This window comes from Dipodomys merriami, unplaced genomic scaffold, assembly GCF_024711535.1.
Source record: "Dipodomys merriami isolate MVZ:Mamm:240054 unplaced genomic scaffold, mDipMer1.0.p SCAF_14, whole genome shotgun sequence".
NCBI lineage: Eukaryota > Metazoa > Chordata > Mammalia > Rodentia > Heteromyidae > Dipodomys > Dipodomys merriami.
This window is the reverse complement of record NW_027202715.1, coordinates 19,001,758-19,024,473: the sequence shown is the minus strand read 5'-3', so window position 1 is coordinate 19,024,473 and position 22,716 is coordinate 19,001,758. Positions and strand designations below refer to the sequence as shown.

The following is a 22,716-nucleotide window of genomic DNA, read 5'->3' as shown; positions in this document are numbered from 1 at the left end:
ATCTGAACTGTTATCGAGGACAAACTCAAGTGGGCTTCTCAGAGTTACAGAATAAAATGCAAACTTCACCTTGAACTTAGAACATTTAGAGCTCAGAAATGGAGTGTTCAGATTCCGAACGAGGCCCACATCGGCCTGAACGTCTGACTCCACAGTTCTGAGGCGGGTTGAGGATTTCTCACACCTCCCTGGTGCTGTTGTGGTCCACAGCCTCTCTTTGAGGACCACAGGCTCAGAGGAACAAATAACAAGTGGGGGAAATGGTGGCGCCAACCGTGGCAATGGGGCTAGCAGGTCTCTCCATCCCTCCCCAGGGCCCATGGGCTTCCCCCCAGGGCCAACACTGGCTGTTCTGCAGCAGCAGCCTGTGGACCATTTTGCTGCACCTGGGCCCACCTGAGACTGTTCTGTGTATTAGCTTGGTCTAGCTGCCTTTACTTTGTGCTGCCCACAGAGGGGGCAGTTCCTCTTTGCAGGTGTGCAGGTATCAGGCTCCTGGAGGGCTGTGTAAGATAAATCAAACACCAACCAGGGATATGAGCCAACACAATCTTTATTGCAAACTGAAGCTTTTGGCTCAATCACACTGGGAGCTTGGATTTGGGGTTTTTTCCAGTTGTCCAAGCTTGCTCAGAGAAGCCAGGGCACACAGTGTAAGCTGAGCAGAAAACAGCTTCTAGAACAATCCCCTCAAAGAGCCTGAGGAGAGGACCTGGGGATGTAGGCACATAGGAACAAACCGGAGTTAGGGTCAGAGGGCCAGGCACCGCATCTCCTGGTGACCATGACTATTCCCACTGCTGGGACTGTCAAGCATTCTGGAAAGATCTAAGAGGCCAAGGGTTTCCCAGGGCTGGTTAGGAGGAGGTGGGGAGAGCTGGGCGAGCTTTCCTCTTACCCTCCCAGGACATGTGACAGTTATACCTGTAAAGTGATTAGTCATTTGGGGATCTTGTGAAAGATGCAGATTCTGACTCAGAAAACCTGTGTGTGTTCGGGTGTGTGTGTACGGAGTGGGGCTGAGCCTCTGCATTTTTATTTTCATTATTCTATTTTTGAGACAGGGTCTCACTAAATTGCCAAGCTGGCCTCAAACTCTTGACCTCCTGACTCCAGTTCCAGAGAGCTGGGATCACAGATGTGCAGCACCATACTGGATCAAGACTTCATTTCTCAGCAGCCTTTGTACAATGTGGACAATCCTCATCCCAAGGACATGAGGGTGGGGGTAAGGGTGGGATGGGCATACCAGCCTAGACTGCAATTCAGCCTTCTCTTGTCTCAATTATCCACAGCTATTCTCAGTAGCCCTGGAGATGTCCTGACATCTTCCCTTGGAGACTTTTTCCCCCAGTGTTTGGCAGACCAAGTCTTGGGATAGTAGGCACAGGCTGAATAGGACTCTCTGGGACTCAATGATCAGGGCTGGGTCTTTGGTCTAACCTGTGAGCTCCTGGGCCAGGGAAGGGATGTGGAGGACATTCTGAGTTGGGATTCCTGCTCTGAATGGTGAAAGCAACCTAGCTCTGCCCACGTCCTGGAGTGTCAGGAGCCTCCACAGAAGTAGACAAAAGCTCTAGGCCAGTGGGAGTCTGCGGCAGCAGAACCCACTGCTTGCACAGGGGAGGTGTGGGAGGCAGAGTCCTAGGGGGCCAGGGCTTCTCTAAAGCAGAGACTGGTTTTTGTTTGTTTTTATGTTTTACCCAGAACAAGAGCTCAGCCTTCTCCTGGTAGAGGGCCAGCCATTCCTGCTTGCCCGGAACTGTGCTGTCATTAGCAATGAGAGTCCCATGGGAAACCTCTCAGTCCTAGGCTGAATAATCATCCCTAGAATCTGGGTAGAGGGCCCCCAAATGGTCAGATGATTGGGGTTCGGTGGTGGTCTCCAAGCTGGCTCATCACATATCTGGTGATCTGTGGTGCCTTTGTTCCCAGGGGCTAGATCGAATAGCCAGGCCACTGTTGGAGGGAGGCTGAAGTGAGGGTGGTCATCTAATGTCTGGGACCAGAACCACAGGCATAGGTAGCTTTGTTGTCTCTGGACCAGTCTGCTGTGGCTCAGGGGGCGGTGACCAGGCAGACCCTGGTCATTCATAGGGAGGGGTGAGGCACCCAGAATTCTCTACCCTGCCACCGCCTTCCTCTTCTTCCTCTTCTCCTCCTCCTTCTTCTTTTTTTTTGTCTATCATGGGGCTTGAACTCAGGGCCTGGGCACTATCCCTGAGCCTTTATTTTCCTCAAGGATATCACTCTACCACTTTGAGCCATAGCACCACTTCTGCTTTTTTGATGGTTAATTGGAGATAAGGTTCTCATAGATTTTCCTGCCTGGGTTGGCTCTGAACCATGATCCTCAGATCTCAGCCTCCCAAGGAGCTAGGATTACAGATGTGAGCCAGCCTGGTGTCCAGCCCCACGGATTTCTTAATCATGAGGAAGTTACAGAGCAGCCTTGATTTGCTCCCCAGTGTCTCATCCTGCAGCTCCCAAGCTTCTTCATAACTGTTTTCGCCCAGCTGTAGGGCCATGCCACACCCTCCACAGCATCCAGAGGACTCCTGGTTCTGGTTCCTGCCAGTCCTGGATATGGCCAAGACCAGGGCACTGTGAAGAGCTTCATCCAGCTCAGTTCTCAGGAAACAATAAATAGGTGTCTTCTCAGCACTAGGAATAAGACCTCTAACACGAAGAGATCCCTTCCACCCCCAGAAGTTCAGCAGGGCTCATCTACAGGCTCAGGGTGGGGTGGTGTCTGAGAATGTGGAGGAAAATCCTCCCAGGGTCTCAAAATAGGCAAAGGCTCCCCATCACCATTGTTCCTCTAAGTAACAAGGCTCAGAGAGGGCAGGAATTCTACCCAAGTTTGCACAGCAGCTATGAGTGCCTAGAGCTTAGGCTCAGGTGGGCCCTGGCCTCCTCCCTCTGGGCATCCCAGGCTGCCTACAGCACTAAGCTAGCTATCCAGGCCTGGCTGCACCCCTCACTCTGCGCTGGTCAGCCCACCCATCCCCACTCCCCCAAGTTTGCCCTCCTATGGGCCCCTGGGTCTCCCTCCTCTCAGGGTGCCAGGCCAGTGGCCACTGTCCCTTGCTGGGTGGGCACGAGGAGGGTGGTCTACGGTGGAGGGGCCCGAGCGCCTTCTGGAGACAGGAGCATGTCAAATTTGATGAGGGGTGGGGCGATCACGCGCACCTCGGCATTCAGTGGGTTGAAGCGGAGGTTGATGGTGCGTAGGGCAGGCATGGCGGCCAGCTTCTCCACTGGCACATCTGTGGAAACAGAAGGAAGAGGTTAGAGGGGTGGGCACACAAAGAAGGGCAATGGGGCATGCACATGCCATGGTACAAGTGCTCAGCTCTAGCTACAGGTACAGTGGTAGGGCTATCAGGAGCCCTCCAGGATATCTGCAGCTACTTGGAGGTAAGAGCTTCTATGAACAAGAACCAGTTGTGGGCTGGGAAGGTGGCTTAGTGGTAGAGTGCTTGCCTAGACTGCATAAAGCCCTGGGTTCAATTCCTCAGTACCACCTACACAGAAAAAGCCAGAAGTGGCTCAAAGTAGAGTGCTAGCCTTGAGCAAAAGAAGCTCAGGGACAGGTTCCAGGACCTGAGATCAAGCATCATGGCTGATAAAAAACAAAACAAAACAAAAAAGTTGCTTCAAAAAGTTAAAATATAGGATTGCCGGGGCTGGGAATGTGGCTCAGTGGTAGAGTGCTTGCCTTGCATGCATGAGGTCCTGGGTTTGATTCCTCAGCACCACATAAGCAGAAAAAGCAGAAGTGGCATTCAGCCTTGAGCTGAAGAGCTGGGGGACAGTGCCCAGGCCCAGAGTTCAGGCCCCACAACTGACTCTGTGTGTGTGTGTGTGTGTGTGTGTGTGTATGTGTACACACACATATGTATATATGATTGCCAGGTGAGGCAGCACATGGACCCCTAGTAGGATGGGAAGAATGAAAGATAGGTACTTAAATGCTGGTACAGGAGAGCTCACAACAGAACAATTCACAACAGCCAAGTGTCCATCAGTATACACATGGAATATTATTTAACTGTAAAAAAAATTAAGTTTTTTTCTGGTCTTAGGGCTTGAACTGAGGGCCTGGGCACTTCCTTGAGCATTTTTTTGCTTAAGTCTAGCACTCTACCACTTTGAACCACAGCATTATTTCCTGTTGGTTTTTTGTTTGGTCTTGTGGGTTTTTTGTGTGTGTGTGTGGTTAATTGGAGATAAGAGTTTCACAGGCTTTCCTGCCTGGGTTAGCTTTGAACCACAATCCTCAGATCTCAGCCTCCTGAGATGCTAGGATTATAGGCATGAACCACCAGTGCCAGGCAGGAATGAAATTCTGATACATATTTTGACATAGATGAACCCAGACAACACTGCTAATGAGAGGGGAGGAACCAAAGGACAAATACTGTATTATTCCCTTTCAAAGGCATGTAGAATAATGATGTTCATGGAGACAGAAAGTAGACTTGGAGTCATAAGGGACTTGGGGAAAGGGCACTGAGGCATCATTGCTTAATAGTTAGAGTGTCTAAGTGTAGAAACCTTTTAGAAATGGATGGTGTCCATGGGAGTACAACACTGTAAATATCACTAATGCTACTGAGTAGTGAAATGGTGAAAATAGCCAGGGATAGTAAGGCATGCCTGTAATCCCAGCACTTGAGAAGCGGAGGCAGGAGAATGGTGAATTTGAGGACAGCTTGGGCTACACCGGAAGTTCCAGGTCAGCATCAGTAACATAGTGAGTCTTGGTTTCAATCAATACATAAAATGGCAAAATTTGTTATGTATAATGTCACGATTTTAAACAATAATATCCTATGTCAAAACCCACTGACATGCCAGATGCCAGTGGCTCACACCTCTAATCCTAGCTAATCAGGAGGCTGAGATCTAAGGATCATGGTTCAAAGCCAGACCGGGCAGAAAAGTCTCCATGAGACTCTTATCTTCAATTAACCACTCAAAAACTGGAAATGGAGTTATGGTTCAAAGTGGTAGATCACTAGCCTTGAGCAAAAAGAGCTCAGGGACAGTGTGCAGGCTGATTTCAAGCCATATGACTGACAAACAAAAAACAAACAAAAAAACCAACACTGACTTGTGTACTTCTAATATATGAAATAAGTGACAAGTGAATTGTACGGCTATGAAAACACAAAGTGCATTATGCTCATAAAGGGAAGAATATTCGCCGAGAGAGAAGAGGCTGCATTTGCTCATAGGTGTAATTCTTGATGGCTTTGGGGCCATTCTCCATCTTGCCCTGCCTTTCTGCCCCCTGTGAGCTCCTAAAGAGGGAGACATGACTGTCTTGGCCCCACCTAGGGCAGAAATGTGACCTCATTAAGACTCATCATGGGCCTCCCTCCCTCCTGTGTCAGTGCTCTGCAAGAGTCTCTGGTCTGGGACTTTCCAGGTTAGATCAATGCAGATCATCACCCGCACATGGAATGTTCTCTAGAAGCAAAGCCATTTATCTCCAGCTACAGCTCTGCTCTCCAACCTTCAATGTATAGAAATGGGACATCTAGTTTCAAATCATCATCTACTGGATTGATGTGAAGATAGCAGGGCATGCCTCAAAGATCACCTAGAAAGCCACTCTGCAGCAAATGCAGAGTTAACAGTGGATCTCCTTATACCAGTAGGCTGTTATAAGTGAAGAGCCAGAGCACATCATCTGGATCTGGAGTGCGGCAGACACTCAGCCTGAAGCCCTAGCGCTACTACTTTCTGGCATCATCCCTTCCTACCACTGTGACAGAGAGCCTTCCTTTTGTGTTATGATGAGATCAGGAGTATGTGTCTTTCTCAGGATACCACACCAGGAGGCAAAAAGCCCATCCTTTCTCATTCTTTTTTGAGCCATTCCTTTGGCCCTTTTTGCTATCATCATCATCATCATCATCATCATCATCATCATCATGATTATTGTGTGTATGCACACAGCGTGTGCCAATCCTGGAGCTTGAACTCAGGGCCTGGGCCTTGTCCCTCAGCTTTTTTGCTAAAGGTTGGAGCTCTACCACATTTGGCTTCTTGGTGGCTAATTGGAGATAAGAGTCTCATGGACTTTCCTGTCTGAGCTAGCAGATCTCAGCCTCCTAAATAGTTAGGATTCTAGGCATGAGACTTCAGGTCCTGGCATCATTATTTTTCAAACAGGGTCTCAAATTTATGGCCCAGATCGGCTTGGACCACAATCTTCCTATTGATAATTCCCACATAGCTAGGATGACAGATGCACACCACGCTTCACTTTTCATTGACTGGGATGGGAGAACTCTCAAATTTTTTGACTAGCCTTGAATTGTGATCCTCCCAAACTCCCCTTCTCAAGTACCTAGGATTATAAACGTGAATCACCGCACTGATTACAAAGCCATCTTGAATGTTAATTTTGATCATCTGGTCAGTGTGGCATTCTGTTTCTCCACTGTATAATTACTATTGGTTTTTCCTTCCTTTGCAATTAGCAAGAGATCCATGGGGACATATTTCAAGAAGCATGCAAACATCCGTCTCCTAGCCAACATTTCACATCCCTTGCCCCTAGGTTTAGCAGACACAGAGGGTTCTCACTCATTTGATCTTCACAAACTAATGATCTTCTAATACCAGCCAGCTCTCAGCATGTCTAAGTAGGCCATAGCCTGCTCTCTGTTCTTATGAACCAGTTTATTACTAACATGGACCCCCATGGATCTAGTGATTTGTAGGTCTTTATTGTATTTGATTAATTTGGTGCTCATGTTATTCCAGATTTGGCCAGTGGGAGCCCCTTGAAATGGCTCCTTGGATGGCACCCAGGGCCTTGAACATACTAGGCAAGCACTCTACTACCAAGCTCTACCTGCCCCCGTCCCCCCACTCCCCCAGAAGCCCAGTCCTTCCCAGGGCTGCTGACATACTCCCAGCATTTTGAGACACGCTTCCTTAATTTCTGGAGATTCATCACAAGCCTTCCCTGCTCAGTCCTAGAGTCATCCACATCTGGGAAGAATTCTGAGTCCTTTTCATGGCAAAGGGCATTAGTGCCCACTAACAAGAGTGCTACTAAGGCACATTGTATAGTCCATGCATAGAGCCCATGTATAGCTCACCCACCGGCTAATATTGCTGCCATGTGCTCCATGCCATGACCCTGGTGCACTCACCTCTCTGCTCTGCCAATAATGGATAGCCAGGTGGCTAATCTGTCCTTAAGGGCTGCTGTGAAAATGTCTTTGGATACACATAACGAGTGGGATCAATTGCTCCTTCAAAGGATGTGTGTGTGCATATGGTAAACCACTGCTTTTCTGAACTCCAGCCAGCTTTCTTAAGCCTCTAGTCTCCCTGTCCCTGTATGAACTTACTAGCCTCTCAGCTTTTTTGGGGGGTGGGAGGAAGGGGAGTGTTGGAAGATAGTGCTTGTGTTAGAATGGGGTCCCAATTCACAGGAAGAACACTGGCTACAGGAAAGACAGTGGTTTTCACTAGATGTCTGGCAAGGGGGTTAAGAGAAGGACAGGAGTGAGCCCTGGAAGAGGTGCTGAGGAGGGGCTGGTTCTAGAGACTGGGAAGGCTAAGGTAGGAAGGAAGACAGGCTGTTCCCAGAACTCAGAACACAGGGCTACGTGGGGTAGACCTACCCCAGGGAACAGAGAAAAAAGCTGAGTGATTAGCGTTCATTAACACCACCCACCTCCTTCAGATGCAAATGTGGATGACACACTTGCCAGCAGCCTGGCCTGGCTTCTCCCTGTTGCCTGTGGTAGTTGTAGGCTCTCTTCTTTCAAGGTGGCTCCCACTTTCCCTACCACTAATGACAGAGGAGAGAAGGGCTTATTGTTAAGCTGGGTGTCACTGGCTTGCTCTTGCTTGTAATCCTAGCTATGAAGGAGGCTGAGAGTTGAGGATAGTAATTCAAAACCAGCCTGGATATTAAAGCCCATGAGATTCTTAACTTCAATTAACCAGAAAAAAAAAATTGAAAGTGGAGCTGTGGCTTAAGTGGTAGAGAGCCAGCCATGAGAGAAAAAGCTCAGGCCTGAGTTTAAGCCCCAATACTGGCACGCGCGCGCACACACACACACACACACACACACACACACACACACACACACACACACACACACACACACACACACACACACACACACACACACACACACACACACACACACACACACACACACACACACACACACACGCTCCTTGGACTATGCTTTCCCTGACCAGGTGTGTGTGGGATCCCCTCTGTCTTTCATCATCCTTTGCAACTGCATTTTAAGCAATGAAATAATTTCATAGGCATCAACTTCCATGGAACACAGAAGTAAACCAAGGCTCAAGGTCTTGCCTAAAGGACCCAGAAAAGGAGGAAGATGCTGGGCCCTGCTCTACAGAGTTCCTCATGATGACCTATTTTGTACATAAGGAAACCATTGTCACCAAGCCAGTGAGTGGTGGCAGTCCTGATCGCGAAGCCTAAGTGTTTCATCCCTCACTCAGGGAATCAAGGCCAAGGCCAAGACCAGAACCCAGTCTCCCTGCTCTGACCTTCAGCCTCTAAGGGTTGTCAAGACATCCTTTTTTCAGGCTGAGAATGTGGCTTAGTGGTAGAGTGCTTGTCTGGCATGCATGAAACCCTGGGTTCAATTCCTCAGTACCACATAAACAGAATAAGCCAGAAGTGGCACTGTGGCTCAAGTGGTAGAGAGCTAGCCTTGAAGAAAAGCTCAGGGACAGTGCCCAAGCCTTGAGTTCAAGCCCCAGGACTGGCAAAAAAAAAGAGAGAGAGACATCCATTTTTCAGGGATGGAGGAACAACTTTTGCTAATCTATCTCTCCTGCCACTGAAGGTTATTAGTGATGCCTCAGTTTCTCCAGAGAGGGTTATATTGGAAGCTAAGGACCCTTTCCATGCTAGACTCCACGGCTTCTCTGTTCCTCAGCCAGGTTGGTCTACAGCCTGCACAGCAGCCAGGGAGCTCCCTGGAATGCCATTGTCCTGGGTCTTCTGAACATGACACAAATATCAGCTTTAGCCCAGCCCTGCACCTCCAGGTCTAGGGAGAGCAGCACTGCCTGGTTCTCAGCCTGTCCAAAGTCTACGACACCTCTGAACCACTCTGCGAAAGGCCGGCCTCAGTCTCCACAGGTGCAGAGAAAGAGTGGACTGGATCTTTTTCACTCAATTTATCTGTTAGAAGGCATCCAGGCAGCTAGATCAGAGGTAGGTCACCAGAGTGAGTCAAAGCTGGTAGAATTGGCCAATCAGAGCAGACAAACTAGCCAGTGATAAGCCCAAGAGGTTGGCTGAGAATTTCCAGATAAACGCTTTAGGAATTTAATTTATCCTCCCAGCACAGAGAGAGAGAGAGAAAGCTGAAGTGGAGGATATAAAACACCTGCATTTTGTAGACAAAGAAACCAAGGGTAAAGGCATCAAATAAGCCTCAACCATGTTAGCCCACCAGTAGCACAGGTAACAGAAGCTAGCTTATTGGCCTTTGGCACACCTGAAGAGGAAAGGAGCCTCCTTTTTTCCTTCCATACTGTGGGCCACTCCTCATCCCCAACCACCAGAGTCCTGCTGTTCCTCAAATCTCAGCTGAGAAGCCACCTCATGTTGCATACTTTACCTTGGTCTCCCTTTATTTACTTCTGTGCAGGTACTGACAGGCTTGAACTCAGAGCCTGAGCACTTTTACCACTTAAGACTGGTGCTCTACCTCTTGAACCACAGCTCTACTTCCAGCTTATTGCTAGTTAATTGGAGTTAAAGTCTCTCTGACTTTCCTGTCTAAGCTGGCTTCAAATCACAGTCCTCAGATCTCAGCCTTCTAAGTAGCTAGGATTACAGGCATGACCCAATGACACCTGGCTTTCCTCCAAACTTTCTTAACTCACATTCCATAGCTTTCTTGGTAACCTGTGTGTTCACACCTGTAAGTGTGATCTCTCTAGCCAGTGCCCAACCGGTTCAGTGCCTGTTGGATGAATAAATGAGTATTTCTTAGACCAGAAGTCCCTTCTGGCTTAAAATCATCCTGATCTGGGTATATAGCTACCTCCTTCCCCGCTCACCATCACTGCCTTTTCAAGTCTATAACCACAGCTGCATTTATGAGTTGGAATCCCTAGCTGGCGAGATGGATCACATTTGTAATTCCAGTTACTGGAGAGTCAGAGATTGGGAAGAATGAAGTTCAAGGCTGGCTCTGAGCAAAAAGGCAAAATTTGCCAGGCATGTGTGGTGGTATGTACTTGTCACTTGAGGAAAGCACAAATATAGGAAGATCATGGTCAAAGCCAGCTCACACAAGAAATGAGATCCTATCCCCAAAATAACTCAAGCAAAAAGGGCTAGAGTTGTGGCTCAAGTAGTAGAGCACTTGCCTAGAAAGCATGAGGACTTGAATTCAAACCCTAGTACAGTTTTAAAAAAGCAAAAACAAGAGAACAAAACAATACCAAAATGAGTTAGAATCCATCTCCAGCCCAATCTATTCTATGCACATTTGCCAAACAAGGCCAAGTCTCTGTGAACCAAAATTATGACAATTTAGAGAAAGGAAGAAAAATATTGATGAGCAAAAATAAAATCCCCGTAACTCAACACCTGGAATTAGTGGCTGCTAACGTATTAGCAAATGGCCTCTTAGACGCCATGCTGGAATAAACTTGTGCTCCAGATGGATTTTAATCATCTTTCAGATTACAAATCAGTGACAGTTTTCTGGTATGGATGAGCCACTCAGACTCCTGCTTCTGCTGTTGGACTGACAGCTTGTCTCCAACTTACTTCTTCCTGTTTCCGATAATGACAGGCTAAGTCCAACAAGCTATGAGTTATTTCCTTCATTTTTGGCCAACAACTGTAGAATGTAGGATATGAGTTAGGTTCTACAATCCTTTCTGAAGCCAGAATGACTTCCCTTAAATCTCCCAACATTCCCAAGTACACAAAAGGGACTTCTTTTTGCAAACCCTCATGTCCTAGGTGAGAACTAATGTCAAAGACTCAGTAGCTCTTGGCAGGGAAGAAAGCTAGGACAAATGAAACAGCTACCTGCCTACCTGGCCCTCCTCCCAGCTCAGACAGGATCTACCTGGCTTCCTACCTAGCCATACCCGGGGAGGCTTAGAGTAATTAACTGTGGCAGAGTTCTTGATATTCATAAAAATCACTTCCTAGGCCAGCTTGACTTCATTGCGTTAACCATTAGCATTATTGACTGGTCAACTTGCTTTATGCCAGCTGAGAAGCAGAAAAAGTAAATAAGATCACTCTGGAGCACTGTTATGCATCCCTATGACTCCATGGTCCCAAAGGACCCCAGGAGGAGGTGGGTCCAGGGAAGTGAAGGACTGGTGAGCTCCATGCACACAAGCAACCCAACAGAGAAGAGAGAGGGTTAGCGACAGCTAAGATCAAGGACATCTTGCTGAAAGCTGGAGGTGTGCTCAAGTGGCAGTATACCTACAAAGGAAGAACAACATACTAAACACACACACACACACACACACACACATACAAAGCAGGCCAACTATGGGAAGCTGGTGAGGAGGGAGAGGTGCCTGGGATAGGTATGCATTTGGGTCACACTCGCACATTTTTCTTAGACCATGCTCACAGCTGGGTGGAGCTAAGTGGGCACTAAACCTCTCCCAACTACAGAAAGCCTTGAACATCTCTGTGGGAACAAGGCAGGAAGCCAACAGAAATAGAACAGCCCTTACCCCCTACCATTTGAGCTACAGCTCCACCTGCAGCTTTTTGCTTGCTAATTGGAGCTAAGAGTCTCATGGAGCTGGTTTTGAACGTCAATCCTCAGGATCCTAGCCTCTTGAGTAGCTAGGTGTGAGCCTCCATGGAGGGCTGAGCGGGACCAGAGTATCCAAGTGCACTGATGGAGAGACTACAGCCACAGACTGAGGCTCCAGATTTGACTCAGCCATTCAGGGTAGTACTACCTCCGACAGGGCCTGAGCATTCATCAATCTCTGTCTTGTAAGATTAGATCTTGCTCTTTAGCCCAAGCTTGCTTCAAACTCTCAATTTGTGTCAGCCTCCCAAGTGCTGTAATTACAATTGTGATCCACCACACTTGGCTCTTAATCTCTCATCTTTAAAACAGCCTTTCTGCCTCTTGGTCTGTCAGTGGGGCCACAGTGACATGGAGAAGACCACAAGATGCTATCCAAGCAGGATAGTTACTAAGGTGCAGAATGTGGTGGGCAACCCTGTGCAGAGGATGAGAAACCAGGAACATTTTAAGAATCCACAATGAGCCTAAAACATATGCACGTTTGTGTGCCTGTGTGCTGGCCCTGGGACTTGAATTCAGGGCCTGGGCGGTATCCCTGAGCTTTTGTACTCAAGGCTAGCATTTTACCACTTGACCCACAGTGCTACTTCCAGCTCTTTTGGTGGTTAATTGGAGATAAAAATCATGCCAGGCACCGGGGACTCATGCCTATAATCCTAGCTACTCAGGAGGCTGAGATCTGAGGATCACAGTTTAAAGCCAGCCCAGGCTATAAACTACTAAAAAACCAGAAGTGGCACAGTGGCTCAAGTGGCAGAGTGCTTGCCTTGAGCTGAAGAGCTGAGGGACAGTGCCCAGGCCCAGAGTTCAAGCCCCATGACCAACCAAAAAAGAAAAAAAAAGAATCTCATGGACTTTCCTGCTCAGTCTCGATTCTCAGATTTCAGATTCCAGAGTAGCTAGGATTACAGGCATGAGCCACCAGCACCCAGGTACAAACACATTTTATATCCTTGAATTTAGGAGCTTCCAGGGGAGAGAGAAAAGCAAAGGAGAAAAGCACGAGTTTCCATTCCTTCCTCCTTACCCTAGTTGGGACAGCAAAGTCAGGCTAATAGACATAGAAGACAATCATTGGCCACACCTCTCTGACATGCAATCAGAGTCTACTCACAACATTTCTCTTAATAACATTGTCTTCTTGTGGCTCTGGAGATAGCTTGATGAGTAGCTCAATTTACCAGGCCCATGCCTAGCAGTTATCAGCCTCCTTGGAGCCCTTCCTCCTCCCACTGCAGCCTTGCTCTCCACCACTGGAAGCTCTTACTTAGATGCTCTGGAAAGGGCCTCAGGGATAATGACAATTTCCTGTCATTGTGGCTCAATTGCCTGTCTTGTCTAACTTCCAAGTGCATGAACAGAAGGTGACAGGCTGCAAGACAGAGAAGACAGAGCTGCCCTTCTCTTCTCCTTGGTGGTGGTCAGGTACTGATGGCTCCTTTCTAAATCCTTCTCCATCAGGGGCAATTAATGTAATTAAAACCGACTGTGTTAACCTTTCTGGGCATTACCTGGTAAGACCCCCTTCCAATTGGAAAAATGAAACAACATTCAGGATAACCCACTGGGTGAGACCTGCCCTGAAGTAACGAAATAGGCTAAATGGGAGGCATGCTGGAGATGAGGATACAGGCTAATGGAAAGGATGTCTGCAATGCCAGGGAGTTGAGGAAGGGGCAAGGAAGTGGGGTAGGTCTAGTCTACGGTATGCCAGCATGTGTCCAACAATCTACTCTTGCATTTGTAGCGTTTGTACACTTTTAATTTTCATAGTATACATCCTCTCACCAGGCTGATTTCAAACAACCACCCTAAGGGTCCTCCCAAACATAGCACCCTGGCCCGACTATGTTGAATAACACATCGGACCAGACTGCAGGCTCCTGGGAGAGGGAACTACAGCTTGGTCATCTCCCCACCAACACTGGGATTCTTTTACATAAACCTGCACTTTAAGACTGGCCTGGTGTTTCACTCTCTGGGGGGGTGTCAGTTGCATTTGGCTTTCTGACATTCCTGCCAGTCATGCTAAGGGAAACTAGGAAAGGGAGGTTCATGGGCCTGGGTTGGGCAAAGCAGCAAGCCCAGGGACATGTCAGACAGTCAGCTGGAGGGAAGATGCAAATGCAGAGAGCTGTGCCCTCCAGCCAACTTCTTCTTCTGGTCCCAAGTTTGTTATACTCTTCCCAAAGGCACTGGGGGATGGGGATGGGTATAGCTCCTCCAGGAGCTAGAATGAGGTTTTAGCAGTGCACATTTATATCCATCTCCCTTCATGCTTGGTTCATGTGTGCTCCTAAGCAGAGATGAGACTCCATGCCTGGAGCAGAAGAATGCTCAAAGACGCTTCTGTCTTACTTGCACACAGAAATCATTTGGAGTTCTTGAAGGTCATGAATTTGGAGTCTATTAGATATTCTGATTTAATGGGCATGGGATGCAGTCTGGACTCAGAGGTGTAGAAGCTTGCTGGTTAATGTGATCAGGCAGCTAGTTTGCACACCTCTGTGAGGATTAATGACAGAAGCTGGTGAAGTACTGGCAGGGAGCATTCCCACACAGGAAACCATCTTCCTGTGTGGTATGAGCCATCAGGACGAGGCTGATTGCCTGTGGGATCTGTCTCATTACCTTGAATTGTCTCTCCATACCAAGCAGGAGCGTCCTCCCTCCCACCCACCATTCTACCCCTCTGTCATAACTTCCCTATGGCTGTGGTTCTGCAACTATGTGCCAACTTTTCTCTCCCTGTCCAGCCCCCACCTCCTGAAACCAAACCAAAATGCTGTCCTGAAAAGCTGGGGCTTTACAGGAAACTGCTTGGCTTAGAATCCTGGTTCAAACCCAGATGGTGTGCTCTTGGCCAAGTTCCTTAACTTTCCCTGTGCTTCAAGGTTTCAATGAGAATTAAGCCACAGCATCCTTGAGAAGAGCTGGGGTAAAGTGGGTGGTCACTAATGACGTTACTCTAACCCACCATACAGGAGTTTCTCTTCATATCTCAGCTTGGGACCTGGCACAAAGTAGACACTCACATAAATCCATGTCTATGCCTCTACAAGCTTCTTATGCCCTGGATAAAGGCTGGACTTGATCATCAGGACTATCGAGTGTTCTCCAGCACTTTAGACAGAGCCAGGGATGGAACTGGCCAACGAACACAGTGTGGAAGCATTTGCTTGTGTTTTAATCCAGTGTCAACCAATTCCTTGCTGTTCACCTGTGTGCTGCCCACAGAACACCAACAGTATTCTGGAGTCCTGGTTTATCAAGGCCTTACCACACAGTAGCCAGCACAGAGAACGCCATTTGGACAGAGATGAAATGTGCGGGAAGTCTGCTTAGATGTCCTGTGTGCAGACATGTGTGGGTAGAGGCTGCAAACAGGAGCTGATCTCATCTGGAGTCCACGAGTCACCGCTTATTTGCATCAATCGATATTGAAGTCTGTTTGTTTACTTTCAAACCTGTCCCCCCACCAGGACTGCACAGCAGGTGGGCAAGCCCTGCACCATCTGCTTAATCGCTTTCCGAAGGCTGGCAGGCAGGAACTCTGCCTGCACCAATTACTTAATGAGCTCTAGAGTACTAGAAGAAGAGTGTGACACAGAGGGTACCAGGCTGCTACCACCTTGGAGGGTAAGCCATCCTTCCCAAGGGATCAAATCCTGACCAAGCTTGAAGGTTGCTTTGATTACCACCTCTTCTCAGATACTAAATGGCCATCTCAAATCCCTTGGTGAGGAAGAAAGGGAGTAGGGGAGAGGAAGAGGAAGGTTCTGCCATGCTAGCACCTACTGTCAGTTCCCTGCAGTTGGCCTGCCAGTTTGTACAGCCAAATTGTTACTTCTGAGTCTTTCCAAGTTATCTCAAGATCACCGACTGACCTTGGGTGACTCACGGAGGTCTTGCTCAGCTCTCACAGTCCATGATTACATTCTTACTTGCCCTCATCTCGCCTGCCCTTTGTCTCCTAACAGCCACCACCAGCTAAGCAGAGCTCCTGGCTCATCAGCACTGCTCTAAGTTCCACATAGATAAACTCTCTCAGAGGAGGAAATGGAAAAGATGAGAAATAAAACAAATTGCTGGAAAGAGAAATCCACTGACTTCCCTGAGCCCTTGCCATTAGGGGCAGCTCCTCAATCTCGCAGTTGTGGAGGGTGTGAGGCTCACTTCAGACTGTCAGGGCCCCACCCAAAACCGTGACACCCCCCCCCCCCCCCGCCCCGCCCTGACACCCATAAGGCAGCCTTGAAGATCTTAGGCTCCACAGCTGCCCTTCCTCTTCAGTTCTTCACCTTTCTGATTACTGGAGGAATGAATTTCTCTGGAGAGTTTCACTAATGGCATTCTGGCAGTAATTGTTGACAGCCTGGCCTTCAGTGATTTTTTTTTTTTTTTGGGTCCCATCGTGGGGCCTGAACTCTGGGCCTGGGCGCTGTCCCTCAGCTCTTCAGCTCAAGGCTAGCACTCTACCACTTGAGCCACAGCGCCCCTTCAGCTTTTTTCTTTTTGCTTATGTGGTACTGAGGAATCGAACCCAGGGCCTCAGGCATGCAAGGCAAGTGCTCTGCCACTGAGCCACCTTCCCAGCCCCTTCAGTGATTTTTGGAAATACCCTTTCCCCCTAGATCCCCAGGAGGATTATTGCTTCCCCTAATCCATGAGCCCAATGGGTGAAGCCTAATAGGGGAAGGTGCTTTGTAATGAGACAGTGAGACAGCTACTTCTAATTATCTACACAGCCAAGACTTAAAGAGGCCTCTCCAACGTACACTCTAAAAGTGCAAAGGTCTTGCTCAGCAATACTACTCCACAAAGAGGAGCTTTCCACTTTATAAAATGCTGTGGCTAGTCATAGTGGCATACATTTGTAATCCCAGCAACCAGGAGAAGAGACAAGAGGATTATGAGTTTGAGGTCAGCCTAGGTGACACAGTGAGATCCTGTAGAAATAAAACAAAATAATAAAAGCCGAGTATTCATCAATGCCATCGGTCCTCTAAAGGGCTGTGAGGATACAGACCATCCTTTCTAGTTTTGGATGAGGAAACTGAGTCACTGTCTTCAATTAAATGACCTTAAACAGGCGTCAGTAGTGAAGCTAAGAACTAGATATAGATCTTCAGCTTCCATTGATTCTACCATCCTTAAAGTGCGAAGCAGGAAGCTTATCAATGTCAATTATCTCCATGGCAGAAATGGCTTGGTCCCTGTCTGTGAGCTGCATGGGGCTAAGTGACCTGGAATGGTAAAGAATATGCTTCAAGGTGTGTGCATAGGGCAGGAGGAGGGGAAAAGGACTCCTAAGGGCCAGGCAGAGTGCCACAGTTCCATTGGGGCTGCCACATGTAGAGTCCTTCTGAAGAATGATGGGTGGTCAGCTGACCCCTGCCCTGCATACCGCGGCCCATAAGTCCCACCTCTGTTCAGCTCTGAAGCAGCATCTTCTGCCTCATGGGTCCTGAGTGTTAGCCTCTAGGTAAGTCACCCAGCAAACTGGAGGACAAGGAGTGAGAATGAGGCTGCTCATGGCCAGGATTGGGGTGCTCACAGCTGTATGTGGCTAGTACTAGAGTGTACCAAGTGATAGGAGAGATGGCAGGTGATCACAGACTCCCAAGACACCAGCCCTGAGTCTGGGGATGCAATCAGTTTCTCTGTTCTGCAGACAAGGCAATGGAGGCTTGCAGAGATACTTGTGTCTGCTTGTGTCTGCAATGTGCCTGGGGCTTCAGACTTGTGCCTTTTCTGCCATTAGACACTGAGAAGCAAAGGAAAGGAAGGAGGCTGCACAGGAGGTGACTATGGACGGTGGTCAGGGTTGAGTGGAGAGGACCTAGATAAGCCATGGGGAGAGAAGAGTACACTGACTTCTATTTTTTAAAATCACCTTGGGAGGTAGCGGGTGAATGATCTCCCTTCCTGTGCTAACCAGAAGAACAGGCAGGTGCACTTGGGGCATACACTGAGAAGTTCCCCTGCCCCTACAGGGTTCAAGGTGCCTTGTGCACCAAGGCCACACAGTGTGACTGATGTCTCCCAGACTGCATAGCTTCCCTCTGTGCCCTGTGAGAGACTCTGGCCCTGGGCTATAGGCAAGCCTACTCCCACGCCACCTAGAACTTAATGGGGCAAACAATTGTCAGGGGACCTTAGTAAGCATGTGACATCCATCTTTCGCTGTAGCCACAGAAATTCTGATTTAGGAAGTGTGAGAAAAGGGCCAGGAAGCTGCACTTTGAATAGGTGGTCTTGGGTATGGGCTCTGAAGAGCATGCCCAGGAAATTCTTCAAGTGGAAGGAGTTGTGCTTGGGAGAATGGTGAGACCAGGACCCCAAGATGGTACCTGCTGCTTAGGAGAGGGTCCTGCCTTGATGCTTCCCAGCTACACAGTTCACCTGGGATCTTTTCAGCTGCACATCCCGATTTGGAAGGCAGGAAGTAGAACTTGAAGTTCTGAGTTTCTACCAAGCTCTCAGGGGATGAAACTGGGAAGTGAGAGCCCAGGAGAGGTTCTTCAGCAAGCATCACAATTACCTGAAGAGGGAGGCAGCTAAAGCAGACCTTTGTCCTCCACCTGGTTTCTGGGTTGAGTAGGTCTGGGATAGGGACTGCGAAAGGGCATGTTTCAACTTCTACTGATCCTAGGACCCCACATAGTGAGAAATGAATAGCACAGGGACAGAATGGAACAAATGAAGCCTGAAGCATCCCTACAGAATATACAGGGTCTCTCTCTCTCTCTCTCTCTCTCTCTCTCTCTCTCTCTCTCTCTCTCTCTCTCTCTCTCTCTCTCTCTCTCCCTCTCTCTCTCTCTCTCTCTCTCTCTCTCTCTCTCTCTCTCTCTCTCTCATGTGTGTGTGTGTGTGTGTGTGTGTGTGTGTGTGTGTGTTTGTGTGTTGGTCCTGGGGTTGAGTACTACGTGTGTCGGCCTAGGTACTGTCCCTGAGCTTTTCCATTCAAGTTATCATTTGAACTACAACTCCACTTCTGGATTTTTGGTGGTTAACTGGAGATAAACAGATCATGCACTTTCTTATCTGGGCTGGCTTCAAACTGAGATCCATAGATCTCAGTCTCTTGAGTAGCTAGGATTATAGGCATTAGCCACTGGTGCCCACCAGTCTCTTAACTGCAGTTGCTTTGTTTGATAAAAGCACTTGTTCTTTGTTCTCTCCAAAGGAGTGTGAGGCAGAGTGGGGAAAACCAGGGAATTTAGAGTTACAGGAAGTTAGAATTCTAGCTTAATTGAAATAGTCTCTTGCTTGGCAAATAAAATATTCTAAATTCGTGATTTCCTCCTCACCCCCACATGTTCTGGCACTGAATTGCTATGTAGCAGCAAGTTAGGAGAAATTCATGATGCTGCCATGCCCACCTTCAAGTCATGTGTCAGTTACTGGGGTGAGAGAGCTAACTCCTTCATCTTCCCAAGACTCGGAACGCGGGGCCCATCGTGGACCCACATCACTGCTCTTGGTCACACTAGTGCCTCACCTTCTCACAAGTCCTCCCTGGATCCTCCTGGGAGCCCCATCCCTCAAGGACGTACTGCAAGGACACCTGGACAGCTGTGTGCTCTCTCCCTGTGGGCCATGGTGCCTCCCCTGCTGCTGACCATTTCCTATCTGGTGGCCTCATGCTTGCTCTCACTAACACCTGCAAGCAACTCGAGACCAGGATATGCAGTTCTTTCACTCAATCGCTGCAAACTCCCAACCTCTCCAGAGACCAAGTCTCCCCAAGCACTCTTGTCCATAAATACTTAAAAGCTTCCATATAGAGTTGATGCCCTGTATCCCTATGTTCTGCATAAAAAAACATTTGTATCTGTACTGAGCATGTACAGTCATTATTCCCTAAGCAATGCAGTAAAGCAACCATTTATATGCATTACAATGTGTTAAATATCATAAATTTAAAGTAAATGAGAACAGATAATTATATAAATACTTCTATCTTAGATAAGGAAACTTTAGCCTATACAGGTTTTGGTAACCCCAAGGGTCCCAGAACCAATCCTCCATGAATACTAAGAGACAACTGTACCCTTTTCTGGCTTGAAAAATATAGACACCATCTCATATCTCAGCAGCAACTTGTAAATGACTGCTTCCTGAACAAATGGTCTAAGCTACAACCCCTCCTTCTTCGGAATGCTCATAGCAAACAAGTGCCTCACAGGCCAGTGCCTCACGACCCAGGAGGCTTCCCACCTGAGTGGAAAGATTAGGAGGCTAGATGAATGAAGCTCCTGACCTGCTCCACTACTGTTCATCTGAACTGGGCCTAAGATTTGGCCACAGGCAGAGGGAGTAGTAAGATCTGAGGAAGGACTTCCAGAGCAACAACACAGGTTATTTGGGGATGAAAGCGAATGAGGAGGGATGGAGATTGTATGGTATGGAAGTATGGGCTGGGGCAGATAAGAGGCAGGCATCTAAATTGACTGAGAGCAGACACAAGATCTCTGTGGAACAATTTGGTATTTTTTTAAACTATGCCCAACAGCAAGAAATACAATTTTCTGTCATGACCTACCCCCGCCCCAGAAAATATATATGCATATATGTATACCTGTGCATGCATATAGTAAAACTGAAATTAAAAGTTACACAATAGTAATTACCATGTTACATGTGACATAGCTGACATTTTTTATTCTACTGAAAATTACTGGTCTCAGTCTAATAATTTGTCATTACAGTTCCCTACTGGCTCATGACCTGTGACAGAAATAACTGCCTCACTGGGTCTTGAGTATGTTCCAGGCATCCAGGCTATGGAATTCTGCTCTACCATTCTCTCAAGCAACAGAGTGCCTGCTGGGTACCTGTGGGAGCTGGTGTATCTACAGAGGGGAGAGCAGAGAAGAGTGACATATACAGACCAGAGGGCTCACTGTACAAGATGGTGGCAACCAGGGCAGCTGCATGCTGCAGAGATCCACCATGTGAAGACATTCAGCCACCAGGACAAACATTGCCACTTCCAGGGCTGAACTTTGAAAAGCAGACAGCTCCCAGCCTGAATGCCCCAGTAAGGTCCCTGTCCCTCTCTCCTCCAAGAATGGAGCCCTTGGCTCTTTCTCTTCCCCTTGGAATAGTCTAGAAGGGGGAGGAAGATCAAGTGACAGGAGGATGGGGAACAAGATGACCAAGTTGATCTTGGCAGTGTTCAGCTGCTGTGAGCCTCCAGGTTTTTCTGGAGCCAGGCCAGAGCATCTTTGAGGAGGTTTCTTAGGACAGATGTCCTTCTAATGCATTTGGGGCCTTTGTTTCAGAGCCATTTGTTCTCTACTTACTGAACTAAAGGTCTAAGGTAACTCATGTATCTCTGAGGTAGTTCTCATTTAAAATTTGTTTTATTTTTCTAGCACCCACTGAGGGTTCTGAAGGGAAAAGATAAACCCCTTGGAAGGCATCCAAAGCTCCTACTACTGTTATTCCAACGAGATCCTTCAGGGAATCAGCTACAACTTGAGAATAGCAAAAGCTATTTCCACAGTGAAGAACATGCAGCTGGAGGCTCTCACCTCCCTCCAACAAAGAGCCATGACAAATGGGGGCAGGGAGGTGGGGGACAGTGGAGAGGAGGCTGGGAAGGTACTACTGGTTTGGGAGTGTTAAAGCTCCCAAGTAGCAAGAATGGATCAGGGAGAGAAAGAAGTAGGCAGGGCAATGGCTGCCCTTCCACATTTCCCCTCCCTCACACTGGGGAGTGAAAAATGACCCAAGACTCCTGCAGTGGGATGGCTCCCTGTGAACAGTAAGGCACCTGCTGCTTAGGGAAAAACAGAGGCCTCTACTGGACAGGGGTAATTCTCCTATTCTCCTGCCCCAGGATCTTCATATCCCCCAACCTGGCCCAGGCTGGGCTATGCCACAGGCTGAATTGGAAACAGCTTAGTCACTGCTGTATCTCTTGCCTGGCCAGCTATGCAATAAGCACTTGGCCTTGAATTTCTCTTCAGTTTCTAGGACAGTCAAGTAGGGGTGATCACCCTGCAGATGCAATGTTGGTAAGCTGTAAGATGATCCACGTGTAACAAGTTATTACTGTCACTGTAGAAAGGCAGAGGCATGTGACTGTGGAGCTTCCACTGCAGGGGTGCTGCTGTGAGATATTATCTCTTGTGGGGAAAGACGCATGGCCCACCTTGCCTCCCAGAGACCAGTCAAGAAAACCCCATGACAGATACGAGGTTGAGACTTTGGAATCATGTGTTTTCCTCTTGGCACTTCTACAGTTTCTCTGCAACCTGATGCTCTCTCCTAATGTCTTAGGACCGGAGTTTACTCATCCAAACAGACCTGGGACAGCTCTCATGGATGGTTCCCACCTCCCACCCAGCGAGGGTCTGCCTGCTGTGGGGCTCAGAGATGGGCTCATCACAGCATGAGACAGCCATTCCTATCAGGCAGTCCAAAACAGCCCCTCCCACTTCCCCTCCCAAAATAAAACCCCTTGCTTTTAGTCAAACGACATAATGACTATAAAAGGACTTAAAAAAATAAGAGCAAAATTGAAAAAGATTAGAAGTAATAGCAGTAGCATTAGAATAAGCATTAAAGTTAGAAGCTCAGTGAGGTGAAATGCGGCCAGGCCAGCTGCAGGAGCAAGATAGAGAAATGAGGACCCAGAGACACCCAGCGAGTGCTCAGCTTCCTCTGGGAAGATGAGACTACCGGCTGAAGAGGACACTCAGTTCTTCAAAGTCTTGATGAAGCAGATATGGAAGTGCTGCCAGAGAAGGGAGGGTCTTCCTCCAACCTCAGTAGACCCCAGCTCCCTGGGGCTGTAGTTTGGAGAGGATATATATGGGATTCTTGGTCTGCCCCCACCCACCCACCCACCTACCCGTGGTGG

At 48.1% G+C, this 22,716-nt stretch overlaps 1 protein-coding gene across 6 annotated transcripts in view; it reads right to left on the bottom strand.

Annotated features, from left to right (window-relative positions):
- Positions 1-545: 545 nt before the first annotated feature.
- Lrrc20 (leucine rich repeat containing 20) overlaps positions 546-22,716 on the bottom strand; it is a 72,909-nt gene continuing 50,738 nt past the window's right edge. For 5 of the 6 annotated variants that reach the window (XM_070020919.1, XM_070020924.1, XM_070020921.1 and 2 more), the window contains one exon: positions 546-3,269. In XM_070020919.1, the coding sequence (XP_069877020.1) occupies positions 3,115-3,269 (155 nt within the window). In that variant the 3' untranslated portion in view covers positions 546-3,114. The remainder of the gene's footprint in view (positions 3,270-22,716) is intronic. The other variant, XM_070020923.1, reaches the window with a different exon arrangement.